Here is a 26,239-nt window from a genome sequence, read left to right as displayed (position 1 = left end):
GGTCGAGAGAGTCGGGTAGAAAGGGAGAACCGATTACGGGGATCTACGCATAACCTCCTCCCTGGGGGACAGGCAACAGAAAAGTGGATGAAGAGAGACGGACAGTGCAAGACATGACAAAATAATAGTAATTTATAAATTATTAAGTGTTCATGAGGGAGGGGGAGCGGGGAGGGAGGGGATAAAAATGAGCTGATGCCAGGGGCTTAAGTGAAGAGCCAATGTTTTGAGAATGATGAGGCTAATGAATGTACAAATGTGCTTTACACAATTGATGTATGTATGGATTGTGATAAGAGTTGTAAGAGTCCCCAATAAAATGATTAAAAACAAAAACAAAGAACCATATCCTTCCTAGAGTGTAGTGGTTAAGAAATGCTTAGTTTGGGGAACGAGTTTGGTTACCAAAGGAATGCTGGGTAATGTAGCCCCATCACACTAGCCCAGTCCTCACAAATTGAGGCCTCTTCACGTATGGAGCCAGGGGTCATTAGCATAGCTCAGAGTTTTTCTGGTCTCTCCCACCATCCCTGTGCACATTGTTACTGCTCTAAGAAAACAGAATATTGCTGGAGAATCCTCCAGTGCTCATTGGCAACTAAGTGCAGTCAAAAAACAATCACCGCGCAGGGTAAGGACCAACCATTAAGAGCTTCAGGATGTTTAAATTTAACTTTTTCAGTTATCTGTAGAAATTCTTATATTTCAAATGTCAAACTTTACCAGCTTTGTCAAAAAAAAAGGTGGGGTTGGGATGGGATGGGAGGCAGACAACAAAGAACATCATACTGTAGTGTACATTGACCTTTTCTTAGATACATGCAAAGGAAAGCAACCAAACACACAAAAAAGGCCACATAGTGTACAATTCAATGTTGATGAAATCTCTCGACACAGAAAACAGATCGGTGGTTATCAAGTGGGTGAGAGGGACTGCTAAAGGGGCACAGGTTTTCCCTTTGGGATAAAGACAGTGGTTGGGAACTAGATGAAGGTGGTGGCTACAGAACGACCTAAATATAACGAATGCAGGGAGGGAGGGGAAAAATGAGGACCTAATGTCGGGGGTTTAAATGGAGAGAAAATGTTTTGAGAAACGATGTACAAATGCGCTTTACACAATTGATGTGTGTATGGATTGGGATAACAGTTGTATGAGCCCCTAATAAAATGTTAAAAGAAAAAAACAACAAATGAAACAAATGCCACCGAGACAGTATAGTTTTAAATGATTAATTTTGCTATGTGAATTGCATTCCAACATAAAAAAATAAAAATATAAAAACTAGATTTTTTATACCTTGTCTTTCTTTCCTTTTTTGGTTTTGTCAGATGGCGGCACTTTGGGTGCTGGTGGAGGTGGTGTGGGAGGAGGGGGAGGGGGAGGAGGTGGTTCTGGAACAGCCTGAACCGGCTGAATCGTGGGAGCAGTCACTCCAATGGGGACAGGACATTCCGCGTAGCTCATCATTGCAGATGCTGTTGTAAGTCCAAGGTAACTCGACTGGAGGCTCATTGCTCTGGCCTGAGTCACTGCTGTGGCCGGATGGCTAACTGTTACTGCTGGGTGACCAATCACTGCAGCCTGGGTACTGATCCCTGTTGCCTGCTGACCTAACACAGAAAACACAAAATAATACTATAAAAAAAGGACATTGCCACAAGACCAGAAACAAAGGAAAGAAGAAGGGAATGGGAGATTAGCTTATATCATTTATAAATTTCAATAAACCTCTTCCTTAAAAAAAAAGGGGGGGGGGCACATCTAGTTGTTGACAAAATATTAAAGTCTGAGTATTTTAGCATTAAGGTATTAACTACTTGTGAATGTGCTTCAGAAAGTCCTAGTAGGATACACAGTAAATGGAAAGAAATGCAGGCAAATAAATACTAGTTGCCATCCAAAGCTTGGAACACTTGTCTAATTGGTGACATGTCTTGATGACAAACAAGCAAAGGGGACACGATCCATGGGAAAAACACACTTGACTCCTGAAGCCACGTGCTCACCTCTAGCTAGAGCCGACTGGCTGTAGAGGACGGGAGAGCTGCCGATGGTGGCGGATCTCTGGACTACAGCAGTGCTCATCTCTGCAGCCTTTCTCTTCACCGCTTTAATGGAAGGAGAACTTGAGGTAATGGAATCCATGGAACTCTGCAACACAAAGTGGTTATTGGTCCAGGCCCTGGTAAAGACACCATCTCCTACAGTAAAATACAGTGTCAATTATGCCCCACCCTCCAAAAAACCTCTACAGAATATCAACAGGCCTCACCCACCTGGGTGGTTACAACTGGGGTTGGTGTTGAAGGTTTCAAAGGAGTATCTTCCTCTGTTCCTGGGGCCGGAGGCTCCTCACTCCCCTCATCTTCCATCTCGACTTCTTGTATCTCACCGTCCTCTACAGGAGGTGGAGGAGGAGGTGGCGGTGGTGGTGGCGGCGGCGGTGGAGGTGGTGGAGGCGGTGGTGGTGGCGGCGGTGGGGAGGCTGGCGGCGGAGGTGGTGGTGGTGGTGGTGCCAAGGGTAATGGAGGTTGGAGCACAGGTACATTTGACTGAAGAAGGGTCCAGAATGGAGTGAGTGGCATAAGTGATGAAGAAGAAACTTGGCCAGAAAAGGACGACTCCTTACAAAGAGGACCTAAGAAAAACACATAGATGTCAGAGGCAAAACTCCATGGCTGAAATTCAATGACAGGTATGACAAATAGGAGAAATTAGAAACTAGTGCAGTGGGCAAAAGTAGTTTTAGACAGCAGAGATTGGCTCTCCCTTCCTGACAAAACCTCACCTACAGGCATTTACTTTACACTGGTGACACAAAAATGTTAGAATGGCTCATTCAGAAATGACTTTCATGAACAGATAATTCCTGAGCCAGTCAGAACCGGCTGGCACTTGGCACTAGAATGTTAGTCAGCTGGCTGCCTACACCAAGTCTCAAGACTTGAGTCAATGAAGCACATCAGTTCAATGAGAAATTCAAGAAGTCAACTGAATCTGTATTGGGGGAGGTTTTGATTTCACATATTGCCATTTCAACACACGACATTACAAGATAAGACTCTGGGTCGTTTGTATTTCAAAAGTGACTAGGTGAGTGGTGTGCAGTTGCCACACTGCGTATATGGCTTTATTTCTTAATCAACTGGTTGACTGCGGAAAATCTAGAGCAGAATTCATTCAAAACACAGGCAGATCTATGGATTTTAATGAAATGTAGGTTATAAAATGCAAAAATTCCATTTGTAGGGTACTGTCAACCCTAGCATTCTTTCACACCTTTGTTTGAATTACTCATTTGCCAAGCCACAGCAACACAAATCAGGGAGGGCAAGGGTGATGGGAGGAGAGATATTTAGGGGGACAAATATCCAAGGTAAATGGTAGTGAAGGCATAAAAATGGAGGTGTTTGAATGTGTAAAGGAACTGAAAAAATAAAAAAATTTAAACAAGGAACCGAAATAGCCATTGCCAATACTAAGTGTTAAGGGATCAGGACCAACTTTCCTCAAATTTTGCAAAGGCCACAGCTAACTGGTGTCCTTTCCCTGACAGGAACAGCTTTAAAGGTTAGAGAAAATAGGAGGAAATACTTACTTGTAGCCTTCCCCATCCCTCTTTATCGTCAATAGGGAAGTTTCACAATATTTGGGACTATTAGAAATATATCCCAGGAATGTTGAAGGGGATTTTCTCCCTAAAAATCATAGAATTTAGGAGTAGAAGAGACATGAGAAATCATCTAGTTCAACTCCCTCATTTAAAAGGGAATGAAACCCAGGAGGGGGCCCCTATGCCTGAGATTATGCAGCTATTGGCCAGAACAGCATCAGAGCTCAGACTTGACTCCGTTTTAGGGTTTCCTAGCCTACCAAGGGGTCTTGGTGAAAATTGGAGTTCAAGACCTTTAGAAATTCCAGTCAAATAAGCAAAGCTTCTCTCTGATGGGGAGTCCAGTTTAAAATGGTAGGTGAAAGAAGAATTTGACTATAAATGCTCCAGGGCAAGGAAAAGACCTTTCAAGGTCTTTTGAACTATAAAAGGTGACCAAGAGCCATTTGACTTTTCAGTGGCTTTACTTTTCATAGAAGAGATAAATTATGCAGTTGTTTGTGATTGCTATAAGTAAGATGCTGTTTACCGCTAAGGAGAAAAAACTGAAAAGAATTCCGCTTGAAAGCTGGAATGTCATTTTCTAGCTGAAAGACTTCCAAAATGACTTAAGCCGTTGTGCCCAGCCATATCTAAATCTACACACTTTTCAGACAAATAGTCTGGGTATGGCCAAGATACAATAGTACCTGATGATTACTTCAGAACCAAGGTAATAACATGGAGGCTTTATAATAGTAAGCTTCCTTCCATGAAACCAACCAAAATATAAGTCGATTATGTGTGTCTGGTTTTATGCCTTGGTAGGCTTTTCACCTAGAAGCATAAGGTAATGCTGATAGTTTTATGATGGTGACGGACTATGCAGAGGAATGTAAGGGACCAGTATGATGGGGGTGAATGTGGTTTCCCACCTCTAGCAAAGCTTATCAGAACTTGTCACATCTTTCGTACATATAAGAAGAAACTAAAAAAAAAAAAGAAGAAACTAGACTCACATCTGAAGATGCTACTACTTGTTTTAAAGTTAAACTTGGTTTGTATTTTTGCTATGTAAGAAACTTTAACTCTGAAGCCTAAGCAGGGAATAAAATGGTATCAATACACAGCTTTTTATAAACTATAAGCCCAATGACAATACTGTAAGCATTCGAATTCTTTAAGAACTTAAATATATATATATATTTATTTATAATTTACACGTAGCTTTTTCTTAGCTCCCTAAGGAGCAAGTTATTGTTTGGTATTTTGATATGAGGCCAGACAAGCAATTTAAAAACAAAAAAATTTTTAAGTTATTTATTAGATGATTGAAAAGGTAAAAGGTGGCTTAATTTAGACTGACAAAACCCCAGTCAGTTGGAATCCTCAGTGTTTGCTGGCTGCCAAGTCACAGGTTGGAGGTTTGAGCCACCCCAAATATACCTGGAGAGAGTGCAGAGCGAACTAGTCACTGAAAACCCAATGAAAGACAGTTCTGCTCTGACACATCTAAGGCTGCCCCCTAGGGGAAGTCAATTTGATGGCAACCGATGTTGTTATTCTTTTTAAAAAACAAATGATATTAAATTCAAACAAAATAATAAGCAAGGATTTAAAATTTTTAAATGAGGAAGAACTTTGAACTTCCTTGTAAATTTTCTTTTTTTAATAAATGATAATAGCCACTTCAGAAGTAACAGCATCTATTGATATAAATTCTCTTTATAGGCTTAAAATAACTAAGATGTTTTCCAATGATGTTCATATACAGTTAACATTCTACCAACATCAAGTTTATCAATGGTGCTAGCAGGCTCAGTAAAGAGAGGTTAAAGCAGAGATCATTATCAAGGACCCTTGAAGTCCTGGTGGCATGGTACAGGTTACACACTGGGCCACTATTCCACAGGAGCAAGAGGAGACTTTCCACTCCTGCAAAGAGTTAATGTTGAAAACCCATAAGGCCAGTTCTGGTCTGCCCTATAGGGTCATTAAGTCAGAACTGACTTGATGGAAATGAGTTTTTCTTTAGTTTTAATCGGGAAAGAATGATTCATGGGCTTCCTTTGGGAAGTTGGGCCATCAAAGGGAAAATTTCCATTTTCAGTCTTTAATCTTCAAAGATTGCTAAACATTTAAATGCTAATGTGCTTACAAACTCATTAAAAAAAGTGGGTAATTACGGAACATTCAACTTCGTAAACATGAGAAAGGAAAAAAGAAAAAAAGGCACTATGTTTATTAAATATAGCCTCTTCAGTTCACTAACTACTAAAAAACAAACAAAATAGCCAATTCATTGTTACACGAGTCAATCGTTGCTATCAAAAGAGATATTAAAAATAAAATCCTCATACAAGAACCATGAAGCCCACGAGTTGACCCACACCCATTCGATACGTGAAGTAGCACATCACACTCAGCATCTGCTAGTCTAAAATTATCACAAGCAGGTGCTTTTGACTTTTCATTCAGAGTGATCTGATAAAAGACGGGTAAGTCTTTAAGAAGCCCACAGAAGAGATCATTTAGTATATTACCGGACTAGGAAGTCAGTGAAAGATAAAGCAAAAAATAAAGGAATTTAGCTCTTTAGTCCCTGTATTACCAACACTTAGTATCTTTTAATCTTAAAGTTCCATTACTTGAGACACGACTCCACAGATTTTTGCCTTTAAACACTATGTCAACAAAGAGTTATTTTTAAATTGATAGGTTATCAGACTGTGTTCCATTATTCACTTATTTTCGTCATCCACCGAAAAATGGACTGAAGATGGAAAAACTGGACCATCTTTTGCTTATTCACAAACGCCCGTCACTGTTTTGTAAAAGCTGAACATTGACAGGGTAGCCATACTCTTCTGAAGGGCTGGCAGACCCTCAGAGTTACTGGGGCAATATGAAAGCCCACTTTAAAACACAGGTGTGTGTAACTAACTGGAATGGCTCTAAGGCCATCTTTAACAGGATGAGTCAATTTCTCAATGCTTTACATAAAAATATTGATTTTTAATAATTGAGAATTTTATTTCTCTAAAACAAGCATGGTCCTAGTTTTAGTTTCTACAGATGATTTTTTGTGGAGCTGAAATGAGAAGGTGCTAGCAACATACCAAGTCTTATACAGAGATGCAGAACAAGTCTATTATTACTGCACCTACACACGCTGGTAATGCCAACTAGGCATTTATTAGTATTCCTGTTTTTGGAGGTCAACAGCTAGACAATGAGTCTAAAATCAATACTCACTGCCTTAGTGTGCTGCGGTGTAATTCATGCATTAAAAAAAATGTCAAGCTACAATTTTTCAATTAGAAGTATGTATTATCAAAAAAGATTGGCTTGTATATAAATTAGTAACATGTTCCCCTTCCCCCCAATCTGTTCTAATTAGCACCGGGTGAATTGTCCCACCTGTGGAATTCTCGGAGGATTCTGCAGAATTTGAGTCAGGGCCAGTTTTATCTTTCAAAATCTGCTTAGGAAGAGTCTCTTCTCTACTCTCTTGGGCTGGGCTTTCTTCCTCCTCCTCCTCACCATCAGGGAACTCCCACTGAGATTCGCCGGACTGTTCGTTTACATAGAAATAGCGTCTATGATCCCTAAATTACAAGAAAGAAAACACATGTTTTAAAATCCACTCTCCTACAAGGACACACTCCATTTGGTCCTGTCCCAGAACAGCAGTCTGCTCTCACAGGGACGAACCTTGTTTAACATACTGCTATTCACAAAGGCAACAAAGAGCTTTGACATTTGCGGACGGAGAGTGAAGGGTCATTCAAAGCTATTTGCACTGCCAGCGGCTCTGTGAATATAGCCCTGAGCCCTCTAGCACAGATGACTTAGAAAACATCTCTCTCTCTCTCTTGAAACAGGGTTTCAAGGTGCGTGACTGAAGGGACTCAAACGCCTAGCACACTAGTTTCCCTTCCAAAGAGAACAGCAGCATTTGTGAAAGGTGACTCTTCCCCTCTTTGACGGTGGATTTCACATTTCATATTCTTGGATATCAAACACAGTGAAAGCTAAAGAGAGGGAGAGGATCTGGGAGCTGAAAAATAAAAGAGCAAAGATTTCAAATAACGAAAAAAAAAAATCAAGAAAAGCCAAATATAAAAAAGAAATGTTTTCATCTGACCTGCTGGCCGAAGATAGTAATCTTGTTCTTCATTCACATCTTCAGCCACGAAGCTTTCCTTAACTGCGCCGAAGTTATCAGGAGTAGGTGCTTCCAGAGGTCCTGTAAAGCGCACAGAGCTCTCGCATGCGCTTAACCCCCAAGCCCGCCCTACTCCGTGCAACTCTGGAGAGTCAACACCAGCTTTGTCCATCTTGGGAAAAAATCCGTTACATGGCACACTTTAAACATTGCTTTGTTTCTCCACTGTGTGGCGGGCCCAACTGTGAGTGCTTGCGGTGCTCTGCCTGCCCAGCACCACAAACGTGGCTGCTCTCAGTCTCCAGACAGGCTGTCACGTCGTCAGGTGGTGGTGATCACAAATCATGTCTGAGATGTCAAAGGTGAAAGGTGAAAAGGGGAGAAGAGTGCGTACCTGTCCCAGTGGCAGGACCAGCCTTTAGGAGTGGCGTTTATTTCATACTGTTTTAGTTGCTCTGCTGCATCCTGAAGTTTTCGTTTTAAGTAGTTTCCATTAAGAGCCCCTTCCCGCCAGTCTGCAATTCGAGTCTGCAAGTCAACACATACAAGTGGAAGTAAGTTCAAGAGCCCTTACTATAGCCAGTGGTACAACACTGCCTTATTCTGGAGGGTGAGATTAGACCAAAGGGAAATAAATCTCCCTGTAATTTTACACAATCTTGTTTGTGCTGAAAAAGTTGTGAAAAAACAGGGCATTCTACCCTGACTCTATGAGTCAAACGACTAGATGGCAGTCAGCTTGGTTTCCCTTTTTGCAGTACAGTGAATTATTTAATGTGACTCTAATAGCCATAATCTCGGTAATTCGCTAAAGGACCCTTTCCTGATAGGTCTTGGTAAGGGCGAGAGAAGACAGATAGGATTCGATTGTGGTTGATTTGTTCATTGTGATTGCCATCTATTGGGAATAAAATAGGGATGGGAGTGAGGAATCTCACTACCTGCAAGAGAGAAGAGCTAGTAGTGGAGCATGCCCTTGGACCCTGAAATTCCTGTCCACTTTATCTCCTGGACCAAGAAATTGTTCTGCTATCAGAGGAGAGGCAGAGTTAACAGCAATAGCAGAACCAGGGGTGTCAAAGCATGTAACTTCCAAACCTACAGAGCAAGTAAAGCTTTCCGATTCTGGGCCAGAGGTTGGCTTAGGGAGTGGCATGCCTCTAGGAACCTAAAGGGGGAGCTGGGTTCGCTGACCCACAGAGCTGGAGCTGAGTGCCTTCCAGTGGAGGCTTACAGAAGAATGGTACCCTTTTTGACCATTTACTGGCAACCCTAATAGAGCTTTGAAACATTGTCTAAGCTGGGCCCAGAGGCCTGTGGATACCGCAGAGAAGAAACAGCCCTGACTGAACAAATATACTCTGGGCATTTCTCATATGAATTAAAACCTGTTAACTTCCCAGTAGCTGACTGCAACACTGTTTGAGTTGTGTGTGGCCATTGTAGTGAATGAGAGAACCCAGGAGAAAAGCAGAGTGCATATAAATCAAAGTATTGTGGGAGTTTAGTTAGTTAATTGTGCCAACCTGGCCGATAATCACATGTGGGGCTAATTGAAAGGCGGAGGCATAAATGGGTGGTGAGCCTCGCCTTTCTAGTTCTCAGGTCTCTTGTTTTGTGATGGTTGCAACAGGGTGCAGCTGCCTTAGCAGTTCCCTGCTTCAGCTTGCAAGACTGACTTCCTACAAGACATCCCCAAGGAGAAACCCCATGGACCTATCCTGATGCAGCCCTGGGTGCTGGAGCAGCCGTGTGGAGACGCCTGATAGTGCTGAGATGCTTATTCGCTCACTGACTCAGCTTTCCTCCTGCAGTCGGCATCATTGCCTCTGTTTTGTGAGGTGGAGGATTTTGTGGAGTGGTGTTGGGTTAATGGGTTAATGTTGGACTTGTGGGCTTGGACAGCACTGGGTTGGGATGTTTTTGTGATGCACACCTTCTTTACATAAAACTCTCTTATACATGAGTTGTTGTGGATTTGTTTTTCCAAAGTACCTAGACTAATACAGGAGTCTGCAACCAAAGCATTAGAAACCTATTTTCAAAGATGTGAGTCCTCTTGGTAATTCATGTACTTGACAAAATAACTAGGTGAAGCTTATGTTAATGTGGTCCAAAGGGGTGCGGAAACTTATGCCATTCACTGTCACACAACTGGTAGGTATTTAGGTGTGTGGTTTGTTTTCACTTTAGCTCTACCTTAATTTTCTTTGAAAACAGATTTCTAATGCTTTAAAATAAAAATCTATGGCTTCATTTGACCATTATAACATTTTGCCAGAAAATTTGTATTAAAATACATGTCTTACATACTAAGGAATTTCTAAACGCTTGTGGGAAAATGTAAGGAATCTAAAGTAATTTTTCCATGAATTTGGGAAGTCTCCTCACATGCAGCGAAACCTGTGAGCATTGGAGCTGGACAGGACTACACTGGTCCCCCCCACCTTTCAGAGCCACGCAGTCTTGGCCACTTTACTTTCACTTGTTTCTGTGGTAAATACATGAGGTCCCATCTCCAACTGGCTTCTGCTTACAGTTCTCATAAATCTTAGTAGGCAAAGAACCCGGGTGGCAGTGGATTAAGCACTGGACTGTTAACTGCTAGGTTATTGGCTCAAAACCACCAGTTACCCACCCCATGGAAGAAAGATAAGGTCACCTGTCCATGTATAAAGGTTTACAGCCTCTGAAACGGCGGTTGTTTAATTGGTTATTTTAGTAGGCATCTTCACCTTACAAATTCAAGCCACTTAACTTCATAGTGAAGGTGTGCTTCAAAGGTTTGTGAACAAATGCCTTTATTTTTATTTAATTCCAGTTTTCCAAACTTTAAGCCTCCTCATATTTTGCCTTTGTGGGGATGGTGGTTCATACATGCATCAAGATTAGATATTTTAATTCAGAATTGAACACTAACAAGATAGAGATCTCCTATACCCATCATTTCATTCAAATCCTGTTCATACAAAAGTGGTTACATTACCTCAGTCTGTAAGAGCAGCATATGAAAGTTGGAGATGGACTGTCTATTAATGCCTAGGAATTCAAATTTACTGGTCAGGGTATTTGCCAGTTCTCCAATCTGAAACTGTTAGGGCAAAGAAAAAAGAAAAAAAAGGGAAAACAAAAATAAAACCGCTATTTTCTTATACTGTGTGAAATCTTTCACTTATTGTTATAGATACTGGAAATATAAACCTGTCTATAATTAGCTTTCTTCAAACTGTGTTATCTAGTAGCTAATACAAAAGATAAAAATTTTAAATTTATAGTACAGAAATTCTTGACAAAGTAATAAATGATTCTGAAGTTTTCCAGGAATCAAATGCTTCGTCACACATCATTTATCAACCATTCTAGCATAACGTGGATGTCAATGTTTAAGGACAGATCCCAAAGAATATGACAAACAATACTGCAAATTAAGTTCCTTTAACTGTTATTAATTGCTTAGACTGGCTATCTGCTAAAACAAAAATAATTTTTCTAGTTCTTACTACATGGTGGTTGTGGAGGAGAGAAATTTCTTTATAGGGCCCTTTTATTCATGTCTAAGTCATAACTTTTTGGGTGGAACCATGCAAATAGGGTGTGTGAAACATTACTAGATGGGATCGGCCAAGTTTTAGTTACCCCTTTCTCCTCTGGCTATTCAGAATGTACCATCTCAGAAGCAGGAAAAGAAAATTCCCAGGACCTCCAAGGAAGAAGCACCAGAAGACCAGGTATGAACCCTGAGCTTGCAGAGACCAGGAGGCAGAGCAGAGCAGGACAAGACTATGCAGCCAAGCAAGTGTCCACCTAACTAGCTGGCTGCTGGCTCTGGACCAATACCTTTTTCTTTTATGTTTTCTGATCCTGACTTGTGGTAACCTGTTAAGTACCCTAAGAAACACCCACAATTTTAAGTATTGTGTTCTTAGGGTACTTAACAGGTTACCAGTAAAACAATTAACAACTTAAAAAAGCATTACTAGAGCTCTCTAGTGGTGTAGAGGGTTTTGTATTGGGCTGCAAGGTTGGTGGTTCAAACCTGCCTAACACTGGGGGAGAAGATGAGGCTTTCCGCTCCCTTCAAGATTGAGTCTCAGGAAGCCACAGGAGCAGATCTACTCTACAGTGTGCCCAGTGCAATGGATTTTGAACCCAACAGAGGAGGAGAATATTGTGGGAGGAGCAGTTGTGCTAGAACAGATAAAGATGTTTGACCTCTTCCTCATGGCAGGAGCTAGATTCAGAGGTCAGGTATTACCACCACACTGTTTTACTCGTTTGTATACTAGCTAATGTCTGGATAAAGGATATGCCAAGTGCTTTTTTTCAAGTAGCCAAATTGTTCCTTGAGACTCAATCTCCCCATGAGAGAATATTTCAAAAATATTTAAGAGGAAAACCTGTGACTTTGTCTCTTCAGTACTTCCAACTATTAAAACAGCTTATTTGATAGGCTATTGTGTTCCAATAAAGCCTTAATGGGTAATTATGTAATTAACCCAACATTTACAATTTAATTTTATATAATTTCTCTCCATCAAGCCTGTTATAATTCTTTAATTTGACCTAAGTAGGACCCTAGATTGCTTTTCCTACTTGCTACTTGAAAGACATGTAGTTAAATGGTTTTGGCCAACTGTGCATTCAATAATTACATACTTTCAAATCCTGCTCTTCTTCAGCTTTTGGTGCTGTTTGTACTTTTGTCTTCTCTGGGGATTCTTCTACGTCTACCTCTTTGTCTGAATTCTCATCTATTTTTTCTGAATTTTCAGCACCAATACCTGCAAAATAAGTGATAATATTAATAGAGCCTCATATGCATTGTCTACCACTGGTAGCAGGATTATTTATAATAGGTTATTAGTTCTTTCCTTTGCTGGTTTTCCCCTTTCCCTTTATAGAAACCTTAATCATCCATCCTAAACAAAGCAAAAAACATTAAAATGGCAATCTATAAATAGCACACACCACCTCCTACCACTTTAGCCTGTAGTTTTTCTCATTCTCCCCTTCCAGAATACCACTCTTTCAATTCCATACAAAACTAGACCATCAACTCTGTGTTATTAAAAGAGAAAAAGACTCTTATATTCGAGCAGTTTTGATTTAACAGCATCTGATGAGTCTGAATTGACGGCAACTGTTTAATAACTCCCATAACTGGTTAAGACATGGAGATAATCATAGGGACTCCACCTACTCTTGATGGTGCTTCTGTATGTGGCAAAAAGGTTTAGCACTGGCTTAATCGGTGTAACCTTATGATATAATGGCTGTGTGCTCTCATATCTTTGCTCATTAATGCACCTATTACAGTGAACCCTCGCCACTTCGCGCTTCGACTTCCGCGGCTTCACTCTATCGCAGTTTTTGCGTAACAGCGCATGCTCTGTCATTACTGCCACTGATTCGCTCATACTGTACACGCTTGATGCCATAAATAATATAATAAATGATAATTGTAACGTCCAAAATGTTTTGCTGTATTTTCCCTTTTTTGTTTAATAAATTGGGTAATATGAGTGTAATGGGTGTTTTTTCATGTCCTCGATGCTCTAACTCCGAAAATATTTGATTTACAAATAAGGAATCCTACTTCGCGGAATTTCATTTATCACGGCAGGGTCTAGAACCGATTAACCGCGCTAAACAAGGGTTCACTGTATTTTCAAACTGCACAAAACAAGGTACCACCCCACATATTAATCTAGAACTTATCAATCAATCATATATTAGGAATCTTACAAATGGCAGCCAGTAAAATAATTTAACAACTTAAAAAAGCATTACTAGAGCTCTCTAGTGGTGTAGAGGGTTCTGTATTGGGCTGCAAGGTTGGTGGTTCAAACCTGCCTAACACTGGGGGAGATGAGGCTTTCTGCTCCCTTCAAGACTTAGTCTCAGGAAGCCACAGGAGCACATCTACTCTACAGGGTAGAGTCGGGACTGACTAGATGATATGAGTTTGTTTTCTCAGAATGCACTAAGACTTAAATAAAGGAGCCCTGGTAGCATAGTGGGTGGTACGTTGGGTTGCTAACCACAAGGTCTATAGTTCAAACCCACAAGTTGCTCTGCTCCGTGGGAGAAAGATAAGGCTTTCTGCTCCCTTGAAGATTTAGTTTTGGAAACCCACCGGGGGACTCTGTCCTAAAGGGATGCTGTAAGAATGGATTCAATGGTTGCAAGTTTAGTTTTTAAGACTTGAATATTTGGGTAAGGCAGTAAGGTGGGATCTAGCACATTGAACTAGACCAAGCAACTCGCGATATGTAGCAACTCTATAATGTAGTGACAGCACTAAAAAATGTGAATAAATATATGTATTTGGATGCTTACAACATTTTTACTGCAGAGTGTAACAAATGTGTTTAATAGTTTAAGCAAAACAAATAATCAAGTAAAATCCAACTTAAAAGCACACTAGTACCTCAGACACTCCCCGGACTTGGAGTTTTACCTAACATGCAGTTTTGATGTGCAATATTTCACTTATTTTCCAATTTACATATAGAACATTAACATGTATTCTATTACTTTTTTGCTCAACATATTTTTACAGTTATCCTGATAATGCATGGAACTATGGCTCACCCACTTTTCACTGTTGTGCCAATATTCCAATGTGAGCACACACAACCTATGTAACCATTTGGCTGATGGGTATTTGAGTGGCTGGTAGGTTTTTGTTAATAAAAATGCAGTCTTTTTTTTAAAGGAAATTATTTTTATTTTAACTATAAGACACCATGAAGAACTGAATTTGTTACAATAAATTCCAAATCACCCAAACTCCTTGGTTCCCTTCACAGAACTACCTCCAAATAGAATACCTGCTGGAATTTAAAACACTTCCATTATTATAATTAGCCTACCAAGAAAGGAGTTATTTTTATTTGTACAGTCCTAGGTTTGACAGAGGAAAAACAAAATAACGCAAAGGTCCCTAAACAGAAGGAGTTAAACTGATAAGAGAAAAAAATAAAACTATGAAATGATTTTCTTTCTTTTTGAAATGATTTCCAAAACACGTTTAGTGGTAAGAATATTGTTCAATAATATACAGTATATGTTCGCCTACGGCAAAAAAACCTTTTATATGCACATATAAAGGAAAAGGTCTACAAGAACATGTATTTTAAGACAGAAAACAGACTTCAAGTGTAGAAAATCATAAGGATGAAAGTGAAGGATGTTCTCCATTAAAAGGAAAAAAAATTCTAACAAGGTTGTTTGCATTCATTTATCACATGCAGGTTTTGTTTTTTGAAATCATGACCCACATAAGGTCTTTTTTGGGTAGGTGTTTGGTTTTACTGCTATCTTCTCACTACAGATTTAGGTCAGGTGGAGATTAACACAGGTTTTTTTTTTTTTTTTTTCAGAACTCAGATGTAGACTAGAAAAATGCAGCAGGGCCTCTCCTTCCTAAAAGAATAAAACCTGGGTCCTTATGACAGGGCCAAACTGCCTCCCCACCCAACCAGTAGCTGAGAGACTTGCACAAAGAGAGCAGAAGATGAGATAGAGTTGGTCAACCTTGCTTGCCAAGTGACAAAAGAGCAAAGGAAAGTCCAGTCCTTACACAGATTAAAGGAATTCCCACTCATCTGGGAATACATGACCCAATGGATGCCAGTTTCTCACTCTTACTTCTCTCCCCCGTCAGAGGTGAAATATAATATGGTACAGAATGGAAGCACTTCCCCCAAGGGATCAAAGCGCTGCCTACTCTTGTGGAAGAGACAACAGAAAAGGGAAAGGTGGGCTTTCCCACAATATTTTTAGAGCATAAAGTTTAGGAAAGCACGAGTTACCAATTTCTCCATTTTCTGGAGTATCCCGTCCAGTTTTGCTAGAACTTCGGCTGGTGGATTCTGGACTGGCAGCTCGAACAAACATCTTCCACTTTCCTCTTTTAGACATAAGTCTACGCATTCCATCTTGAGATGCTGGCTGGCTGACATCAGAACGTGGACTGGAACCTGACACACTACCATCTCCTTCCTCCAATGCTCGAAGCTCTGCCTACAAGAAATAGCATAATAAAATCAGTTTTGTAAACTATCAACAATTTACAAAATTATTTAAACAATTAAATAATCGCAAAAAATATTTTAAATAATAATTGCATAGCAAGAATGGTAAGCATGACCATGTTCTTAAAATAAAACCCTTTAAAGTTTAAACGGCAGGAAGGATTTCTTTCATTAGAGTATTACACTTCCTATTATGCAGCTACTCAATAAAGGATGACTCATGATCACAGTTAATGACTACTGACTTGAAGAGGCTAGACTGGAAAAAACAGATAGACACACAGACAAATACATAAGAGTCTAGCCAAGACTGCTCCATGGAACAGCCTACTCTGCCAGAAGGGTCACCACAAATTGGAATTAACCTGATGGTGATGGGGTGGGTTGGTTTTCTTTATAGCTTTAATCAAGCAAACCAAGCCTGTTAAATGGACTCTAACTCATTGTGGCCCTACAGGACAGGGTGGAACTGACCCAGAGTTTTGAAGGCAATACACATTTACCAAGGTAGAAGAGCTTTCTCCCGCAGAGGAGCTGACAGGTTCAAACTGTCCATCTCTGGCTAGCAGCCAAGGGCTTAGTCACTGATTGTACCCCAAGGTGGAATGGTTCCGTAACACTATTTTCAACATTTTAATGGGTTATAAGCTTGAAGAAAATATTCATATTCTCTACACAGGGCATTGGACAGGTCCTTCCTGGTTCAGTGATGGAAATACCAGGGCAGATTGGAATTTACAAAATGTGGATGCCTGGGCTGATAGCCAGACTGGAGAAAATTACAGGTCAACACGTTAGAAATGGAATGTCCGTTTGAGAAAACCCTTGTTTTCTCAGGATGTTTTCTAAGCACATAGCAACCAAATCTGATCAGCAGTGCCTGAAGAAATGATGCCCTGCTCAAGATGATGGCCGATCACAGCTTTGGAGATGTTTTGTTTTCCAGTTCTGGAAATGATCTAGTCTTCCACACCTAGCTCCATTCAAGGAGGCTCGGTAGGCTTCTTCTGAGCCTCTTACTTCAGGGCTTCAACCAGCAACTCTTCCCCTTCTAGGTACCCATATTTTATATTTCAGTCCATCCTGGCTTTGCTTTGTCAGCTATGACTAAACTGGAGTGATCTACATGTGCCAAGGCCAGCCTTATACAACAGGGCTGCAAAAATCGGTGACATAGTGGTTACGTTTGGGACTGCAATCTGCACTGTCAGCATATGAAACCACCAGCCCCTCTCCCCTCAGGGGAAAATCGGCCTTTGGAAACCCATGCGCAGCTGTGCCCTGTCATATAAGGTTGCTGGGAGTCTGGCATCAATTCCATGGCAGTGAGTGAGTTCTTAAGCGAGTTGCAAATCTGTAGAAAAAAATCCAGTAGATTTCCATATTCAATGAACTTTTCAAAGTACCCTTGGGTCTTTTAAGAGAAAACAGATATATTTGTTTGGAAAGGAAGAGATACAGAAAATGGGTAAAGACCAAATCCTGTCAGGAAAATTTCCTGTGGGCATCTTTTTAACAAGGAAAACACATGAAATTAACTTTTGAAACAATACAGTGGCCCACCAGTGTTCACTTTGCAGTTTACATTAAAAAACAAGTTGTCACCAAGCACTAACAATGCTTATTTGTTAACAAATTAGTGTTTCATTACTATTTCTTAAGTAAGAACAATGTCAAGCTTTTTAGTTTAGACTACCAATTCATGGACCAAAAGAACTAAAGCTTTGTAAATGATGTTTTACTAGAGTTTTAAATGTATATAAATGGAAGGAAAGGAAAACCAGAATCCCCACAGTGGTGGTAACTTTCACGCAATAGTCCTTAGTAGATACAGACTGAGGGGAAAAACCTTCAAAACCTCACCTTTTTCCTTTCTAACACCAGCTCCAGCTCCAGAGTATCCTGCTCTTCCTCCTCCTCACTTTCTCCAGACTGAACAACACTGCAAAGGTCCTCTGGAGAAGGGTCTTCTACACTGTCCACCACAATGTCCTGTGGCTTCGGTGCTATCGCTGCTGCTGCTTCCACTGCTGTGCTTGCTTCCTTCACCTCAGACACAGGCTCTGCTTCTTTACAAATTACTTTTCTTCTCCATCTTTCTTCTTCCTCTTTTATTCCCTCTGGCAATAAAGGAGCAAGCAGGGATGCTGCCACTCCTTTTTTCTCCTCTTCATTATTTGAGAGTGCTTGAATTCCTTCATTCACTTCCTAAAAAGAGTAATTCCATCTTATGATCACCAGTGCTTATATTCATTCAGTTGCTCATGCTAATACTGACTGGATTTTTCTGTCACTGAATCATCTGGAACCACTTCACTTCACAGCTGGATTAACATGTACGCTTGTACGGCTTCCCTCACACTGTTACTCTGCTGAACAAGACCCAAGGACTTCCCCTTCTCTTACATCCCCTCTATAAGCAGGATGTCAAAAGGCAGGCTAGTAACAAACACAAGTAGATCTACATAAGGTCACAATTTTATCAGCTGAACACATGAGTGGATAAATCTTAACTTTCCCTATTTGTATACTGAGATAACCTCACAGGTTTGCTATGAAAGTGATTTTGAGTCAAGTGAAGAGTTATGAAATGAAACGTGTGATTATGTGAAGTGTTCATTACCTTTAACAGAATACTTGTGCCTTACTTCCCTCTGAAAGTTGTGAAGATGAAACTATTCTAAAAGTGCTGTTCGGTGGTACAAGAAATGTTCAAGTTGCACTAACAGATTTTCATTTTTAAGGTGGTTAATCTTGGCATTAAATAAAAAAAAAAAAAGGTTGCCCGGCTATCAAAAGATATAGCGTCTGGGGTCTTTAAAGGCTTGAAGGTAAACAAGAAGCCATCAAGCTCAGTAGCAACAAAGCCCACATGGGAGAAGCACACCAGCCTGTGTGATCACGATGTGTCGAAGGGATCAGTAATCAGGCATCAAAGAACAAAAATCATATCATTGTAAATGAGGGGGAGTACAGAGTAGGGACCCAAAGTCCATCTGTAGGCAACTGGACATCCCCTTATGGAAGGGTCACGGGGAGGAGACGAGCCAGTCAGGGTACGATGTAGCAACCATGAAACATACAACTTTCTTCGAGTTCCTAAATGCTTACACCCCACCCCCCACACTATGATCCCAATTCTACCTTACAAATCCGGCTATACCAGAGGATGTACACTGGTACAGATAAGAACTGGAAACACAGGGTAGAAAGGGGGAACTAATTACAAGGATCTATATTATAGCCTCCTCCCTGGGGGATGGATAACAGAAAAGTGGGTGAAGGAAGATGTCGGACAGTGCAAGATATGACAAAATAATAATTTATAAATTATCAAGGGTTCATGAGGGAGGAGGGAGTGGGGAGGGAGGGGGAAAAATGAGGAGCCAATGCCAGGGGCTTTAAGTGGAGAGCAAATGTTTTGAGAAGATGATGGCAACAAATGTACATGTGCTTTACACAACTGATGTATGTATGGATTGCGCTAAGAGTTGTATGAGCCCCTAATTAAAAAAAAAAATTTTTTTTAAGAAAAGAAAAACACAACAGAAGTTAACATGAAAAAAATGTTGTGGAGGGAGGGTGGGGTGGAAAGGGGGAACCAATTACAAGGATCTACATATAACCACCTCCCTGGGGGATGGACAACAGAAAAGTAGGTGAAGGGAGACATCAGGCAGTGTAAGATATGACAAAATAATAATAATTTATAAATTAGCAAAGGTTCATGAGGGAGTGGGGAGGAAAAAAATGAGGAGCTGATACCAAAGGCTCAAGCAAATAGCAAATGTGCTTGACGCAATGTATGTATGTATGGATTGTGATAAGTTGTATGAGTCCCCAATAAAATGATAAAAAAAAGTCTTAAAATACAGAATCTTAAAATGAAAGAACTATTCTATGGCCTTGACTGCTGCTGGGCTGCCCAAGCACCCTTCACAAGAACCAAAGGGGCTTCTGGGGAATCCTAGTGCTCCTCCAAACTTATGGACTTGATAACTGCTATCATCACTGCATAATGAATAGAAATAAGTAGTAAAACCTTAAGAAACAGAATTACGCCTAGTTCACATCCTTGTTGCATAAATCAGCTGCAGTTTCCAGGTTAGTGCCCAGAGCCACATTGAAAGGTGAGATCTGAAATGATGCATGCAAATTAAGTTTATAACACTGACCTTTTTGACCTCTCGCTTGGATATGACCAGTCCAGTTTTACTACTGGACACAGAACCGGTTTTCTCCTTAGTAATTATGTCTGTAGCTACCACAAAACCAGCTTCAGCAGCTGCTACAGAACTAAAAAAAAAAAGAAAAAATATATTTTATAACAGCCACAGAGGCAAACATTTTTAGCAGCACACAAGTCTCTAATTTCTTTCTAGGTAACTTCTCTTAGAGCCCATCTTTACCTGGGCTGGTAGTGTTGTACCCCTTGTACTTGGGTAGCAAGATATTGGGGTAATTCCCAAGTCACTTCATTGGTTTGTGTATTCCAATAGTAATAGCATCCTGTGTTCTCATCCCAGACTTCTTGCCAATCTCCCATCTCAATTCCAACTAGAAGAAAATAGAGGTAACTTTTAGCAGTTCATCCAAGCTCCTTAATGCTGACCTTACAAACTTAACGTGCGGGTCCCTCAGCTTTGGCACTATAGAATCTCGGGTCAGGTTACTGCTAGGGAGGACTGTTGTGTGCAGGCTGGGATGATTAGCAGCAAATAACTGTATCATCCCCCCCTTAGCTACCAGGAGCACGCTCCCAGCTATGACAACTCAAACAAAATGCCGCCAGACGCCGTTAATGTCCCGAGGGGCAACCCTGAGACCAAGTGTTCTAACAGCAAGAATTATTTTCTCAACACACATTTGTCAAGTCACTTTTGTACACAGGGCTTAAAAAAACCAAGCTGGTAGTTTAACAATGCATCTGAATAAGCTTTATTATTTATTCAATTTAATCTGCTGCAGGTTAAATGGGCCAACAGCTCCCTCTCAACGACAAAGTATCTGCGCTCGCCTTTTAGGGATCTCAATACCTAAAGCACCACAGAAGTGACTCTAAAACTTGAAGCCTTGAGCTTACCTCCTGCCAGTGAACACTGAGTGTCATACTGCCACCCAGAAATTTGGCTTGAGTCGGTGCCATTTGAAGCATTGGCAGAAAGGGCCGAAGCTGATGGTTCCCTGGGTTCCGGGCGAGGTGGAGTGGGAGGTGGAGCAGAAGCTCCTACAGGAGCTGCAGGCTGAGGAGCTGTTATGGCATCAATCTCCTTGAGAATGAAAACAGTAACCAGTACATTAATTATGGCAAAACCAGAAACACTGGGAAATGATGATCATTTATAGAAGAGCAGAGAGATGGGTTGGTAGGAGACAGTAGACCTGAAGACTGGCAAGAATACTAACCACGAGATCTATCCCCTAAATCCCAAAACATAAGCACAGCTAACCGCTAGAAAGTTGGCCAATGTACTGTCGATATCAGCCGACTGATTCCCGTTCGCCTCTTTAGATTGTGCTGGTTTTTCTGAGGCATCGCTCTCGTCATCATCACTGTCCGCATACGCACCAAGTAAGCAAAGACCTCCTAGAAACAAAACAGCAGCCAATTACCAGTGCCAACACTGTCGGCATATTTTAAGAACTGATTATAAAACAAAACAAAAAATATGTTCTTTAGCCAAAGAATTTACAATTAATTTATTTACAGACTAGGACACAACTTGAAAATTGAGTCCCTGAGACAAATGTAAGCTACAATAGTATAAATTTAGAGTTAATATGATACTCTCACAACCCTCCAAATCAATTATTGTTTTTCTTAATTAAATACTTGGGGGGGCTCTTACATCTCTTATCACAATCTAAACAATCATCCATTGTCAAGCACAGTTGTACATATGCTGCCATCATCATTTTCAAAGCTTTTTCTTTCTCCTGAGCCCTTTATACCAGCTCATTTTCCCCCTCCCTCCCCTGCCCACCCTCCCTTATGAACCCTTAAGTTATAAATTATTATTTTCATATCTTAAATCATCCTGTCGCCCTTCACCCACTTTTCTGTTGTTCACCCCCCTTGGAGGGAGTTATATGTTGATCCTTGTGATCGATTCCCCCTTCCCCCAAATCAATTATTATTATCACACACACACCCCCAAAGAGTACCTCGTATATCATGCAATTTAGGAGGCCAGGGAGCTCAAGAGGTTGGCAATTGGCTAATAAACCCAGAGGCTGGCAGGTAAAGCACCCGGAGCAGCTCCTCGAAGGAGAGGCTGCATGAAATGCTTCCATAAAGATTCAAAAACCAAACCAACCCAAGGCCATCGAATTGACTCGAACTCACCGTGACTGATGCTTTATATCTGCGGGAGCAGATAGATGGTCTCTTTTTTTTTCTCCCTCTCCCTGCTGTGACACATGGAATCACATGGGAATTGGGGACTACTCAATGGCAACTAACAAAGTCTCACACTGCTGACTGAGCACAGTATTTGAGACAAAGATTCTTCTTCCAACAGGAAGATACACAATTCTAGCTAGTTTTCAGCTCTTACTGACAATGCCTGGAGGAGCTATGGTGGTACACTGGGATCTGCACATTGAGCTGCTAACCCCACGGCTAGTCATTTGAGCTCCAGGGAAGAAAGTGAGGCTGTTGACTCCTGTTAAGATTACAGTCTCAAACCCCAGAAGGGCATCTCTACTCTGTCTTATGGAGTTGCTATTAACTTGATGGCAGTCAGCCTGGTTTTCTGTTTTCCTATTCTGTTTTCAGTATTTGGAAAATGAACGAATTTATCAAGCAGCAAAATTTAATCCTCTGTCATACATTCCATATAGGAACTAATGGGTTCATCTAAATGTTAGCCTAAATATTCCATTTATTATGTGAGCTTACATTCAATGCATTAGCATGTCTTAATTTATTTTTCAGTATAGAGGGAAGTTCTTAAACTAAATATCCACTTCAATTTCTAAAACATGAATCAAAGTAAATCAGAATGACTTTTAAGCAGGCATTTCCTTATTTGACAATGTTTCCATTTTCCAAATAATTTTCTTTCTTGTTTTGGGGCATGTGGGTCAATTTTCCTAGGAAAAGTAAATAAGACTACAACTGTAAAAGGGGACATTTCTTTATGGAAAACCATCACCAATGCCACCCCTAATCTTTAGTATTTAACACTGATAGCTCAGTGAAGCTTTTGGATGGTAAACTTGTATTTTTTTATTAGAAACACATAGTTTGGAGACCATCATAAATATATATAAATCCAAGTCACTAGCCTTGGCTCTGAATTTTTTGGTAAAATGCTGGTACCAGGTGAGTTAAACCAAATTTTTATTAGAACATTAAGCCCCGCAATGGCAGAAAGGTGTTATCACTCTTTGTCCACGTCTATACTCCTGGTACAGAAAGGAAGGCCAGGCACATAGAAGAGGCTCAAGAAAGTCATCTGACGAACCGTCCAGGGGTGCCTCCACCTGCCTGCTGAAACCACTTTAGATCTCTTGCTGTTCCTCTACATCTTCCCTAAGTAGGGAAACTTCCAGGCACAAAGTATATCTTCACAGGCAATAATAAATAAAGCTTAAACATTATTAAGGTGGAGGACAGAACTGAACTATAGAAAAACATTTCAGGTTACAATGTGCATCAAAACCTGAAGCGGTAAGTGACAGAGCAACCAGAGGAACTTTTCCGAGGAACATTTAAATGTCATCTACCTCAGGTGATTTTTAGGAGCTTCAAATGGAATAACCTAGCCCCCATGCTAAAAACAAACGAAGCCCTGTGTGGTGACTGCACATAAGCCAGACAGAACTACCAGTCTAGAAGCAGGCTGTCAGGCTATCCTTTTCTTGGAAGGCAGGGGGTGGGTTGAACTGCCAGGCTTGTGGTTAACAAGTAGGCATTTAACCAGCACACCACCAGACTTCCTTGAAATAACTCATATAGTTGGTAAATACAAAATGGTAGCTGTTGAAGGTAGTTCTGAAATATAGGGAGGGGAGAATTGTTATTTTAGGTGTCCATTAGTATAAAAAGCATTCTATTAGAAACGAGTAGAATTACTACAATCACAGAGCACTCGGTATACAAAAATCTATATTAATCTTGGCCCTTAGTATGTGTCAGAAAACCTTACATATTTGACCCCCCCCAAATAACTTTGGGATATTAGATCCAATTTTCACAGGAATGAGGTTCAAAGTGCTCAACAACTGTCTGCGCGGCATCTTCAGGGAGAAATCTAGAGCAATGATTTGAAGGGAGGTTTATTCACAAAAACCACTGCTACAAATAGCTCTCGATGCTTAAAAATTGCTCATCTTAGATGAGCAATCCTCGGGTCCACAACATTTGCTAGGACAGGTAAAGGACTTGATCAGTGCTAGTGGGAGGGCCTGAAAGCCAATTACAAAGCAGCATCTGAATAAAAAGCAGTACAAAATACTTTGAGTACAGAGAAAAAGCAACACTGCATTGTGCAAGGGTCAAAGCATATATACCAAGTCTTAGCACCCAGATTCTGAATTTCCGTTTTGAGGGAAAAATAGAAGTTAGCAATACTGAAGAATTTCATTCAACCCAATAATCTACTATTTGTAAATCCAACTGGATTCTAATGACAGATATTCTATACAGAAGAATGAAAAATACCACAATACCTGTTGCTTTAACAGCTGTGGGCCTAGCAGTCATGACTGGTTTTGGAGGATTTTGAACTACCACTCTAGGAACCTCAGTGGCCACTTCCTGCTCATCTGGATCTAAAATAAGCAAAGAAAATGGCAGTCAGACTATGAATTGAAACATACACTAAAAGAGACACAACTACCTTACATTTGAGTTTTCAAAGCCTAAATCCCATCAATTTAAAAACATGGCATAACATTTTTTTAAATAAAAAATTTTAAATAAACAAAAACAGGACTTATAATCCATCACTGACCCAGATAATTAGGAGATGAGAAACAGGGTTAGTTAGAATCTTCCCTTTGCCTAGTGACGTTAACCTAAGAGAAGGGTCTAAACACTGCATTTAAAAATGAAAATTTTAATAGCACTCAAACATTTTAAAGTGATTTCATCTGAAAAGCTTTAATTCTACTCCCACAAATGTAAAGGCAGGAAGGGTATTAGTTACACCTCGGCCTCAAACAGTAGAGAAATCTGAAACAACCCAAATGTACAACAGTGCAGTGAAACACCCACACCCGGAATACTCTGAGCTCACGGCGTGGAGTGGATTCAGACTCAGAGTGACTTACAAGGCAGAGTGACACTATAGGACACTGAGACTGCATGGTCAGACAGCCTCACCTTTCTCCCACCGGGCAGTTAGCTGGTGGGCTTGAACCACGAGCTCTGTGGTTTGCGTCCAGCACTTACTCCACCACCCCACCAGAGTACACCATGGACTGCTAATCCAAGAAAAGAAACTTATTGCTGAGGCAGGTGTGCAGCAACCCTAAGTCAGGCACCCGTGGTTGGCCACCTTTACAAGAGCAGGCAGCTGAAGCAGCCACCTCCGATGCTTAAGCCCCTGTGCAACCCAGGGCTCTGCATGGACTACTGCACACCAGCTACATTAAACATGGCGCTCAAGTATAAGCACCAAAACAAACCAACTCTTTGCCATCTAAACCAATGCTAACTCACAGCGACCTGATGGGACAGGGTAGAACTGCCCCGTCACCGGGTTCCGGGACTGTTAGCTCTTTAGGGAAACAGAAAGCCTCATCTTTTCTCTAGCTGGTGGTTTTGGGGGGATGTTTCAGCTATAGCTGGTGGTTTTTAAGCACAAAAGCACTACCAAACCTGTGCTTCATATATAACATTTGTGCAAAACAACAAACAGAAAACGCCCAAATAAACAACCTATGCCGCGTAAAAACATCAAAGGCACACACAGCATGCTCACCAACTTTTGGATCGTTTTGAGAGGGAGGAAAAAGTGGGGCGGGGGGGCAGGGATTGGGAGGAGTGGGGATAGGGCGACTCTTATTACTTAACCTTTTATTTCTTAAAAAAAAGTAAGAAATGAAGCTCAGATGGCCCAAACACTAACATCTATGTTCTCTCTGTACTGAGTAGATCGACAGCTGTGTCTAGCCAACACCTCAAAAACAAAAACAAAAAATACAACAAAAAATAAGAGCCCACTCCACATGCACGCATTGCTTCTCCCCTCCCAGAGGCGGGCCCCCCGCCCCCGCCCCCGGGGAAGCCCCCCCACGTGACGTTAACCCCTGAAATGATGGCGGCGTTGTCGGGTCGCCCTCAGGCCACGCACGCTCACGGGCACCCACGAGCTCGACCTCGCCGGTACCGGGGGGCACGTCGGCCTGCCCTGGCAGTACACTCCAGCCGAATCTTTCCGTTTCCACAAAAACCGAGGGGAGCGCCGGTGACGTGGCGGCGCGAC

General features: G+C 41.1%; 1 protein-coding gene across 1 annotated transcript in view; it reads right to left on the bottom strand.

Annotated features, from left to right (window-relative positions):
• The window catches only part of FNBP4 (formin binding protein 4), a 32,783-nt gene that overhangs the window by 5,945 nt on the left and 599 nt on the right, over positions 1–26,239 (bottom strand). The window contains exons 2-15 of the mRNA XM_013006078.3: positions 24,480–24,581; positions 21,254–21,390; positions 20,887–21,073; positions 20,213–20,360; positions 19,979–20,099; positions 17,667–18,011; positions 15,582–15,792; positions 12,421–12,545; positions 10,751–10,855; positions 8,159–8,292; positions 7,017–7,204; positions 2,281–2,642; positions 2,011–2,155; positions 1,301–1,614 (exon numbers count right to left, since the gene is read on the bottom strand). Of these exons, the coding sequence (XP_012861532.1) occupies positions 1,301–1,614; positions 2,011–2,155; positions 2,281–2,642; positions 7,017–7,204; positions 8,159–8,292; positions 10,751–10,855; positions 12,421–12,545; positions 15,582–15,792; positions 17,667–18,011; positions 19,979–20,099; positions 20,213–20,360; positions 20,887–21,073; positions 21,254–21,390; positions 24,480–24,581 (2,624 nt within the window). The remainder of the gene's footprint in view (positions 1–1,300; positions 1,615–2,010; positions 2,156–2,280; positions 2,643–7,016; positions 7,205–8,158; positions 8,293–10,750; positions 10,856–12,420; positions 12,546–15,581; positions 15,793–17,666; positions 18,012–19,978; positions 20,100–20,212; positions 20,361–20,886; positions 21,074–21,253; positions 21,391–24,479; positions 24,582–26,239) is intronic.

Source organism: Echinops telfairi, unplaced genomic scaffold (assembly GCF_000313985.2).
Source record: "Echinops telfairi isolate 266 unplaced genomic scaffold, ASM31398v2 ScPeMD7_60;HRSCAF=208, whole genome shotgun sequence".
Lineage (NCBI taxonomy): Eukaryota > Metazoa > Chordata > Mammalia > Afrosoricida > Tenrecidae > Echinops > Echinops telfairi.
Note: the sequence above shows the minus strand (reverse complement) of the source record. Positions and strands in the feature narration are given on the sequence as shown.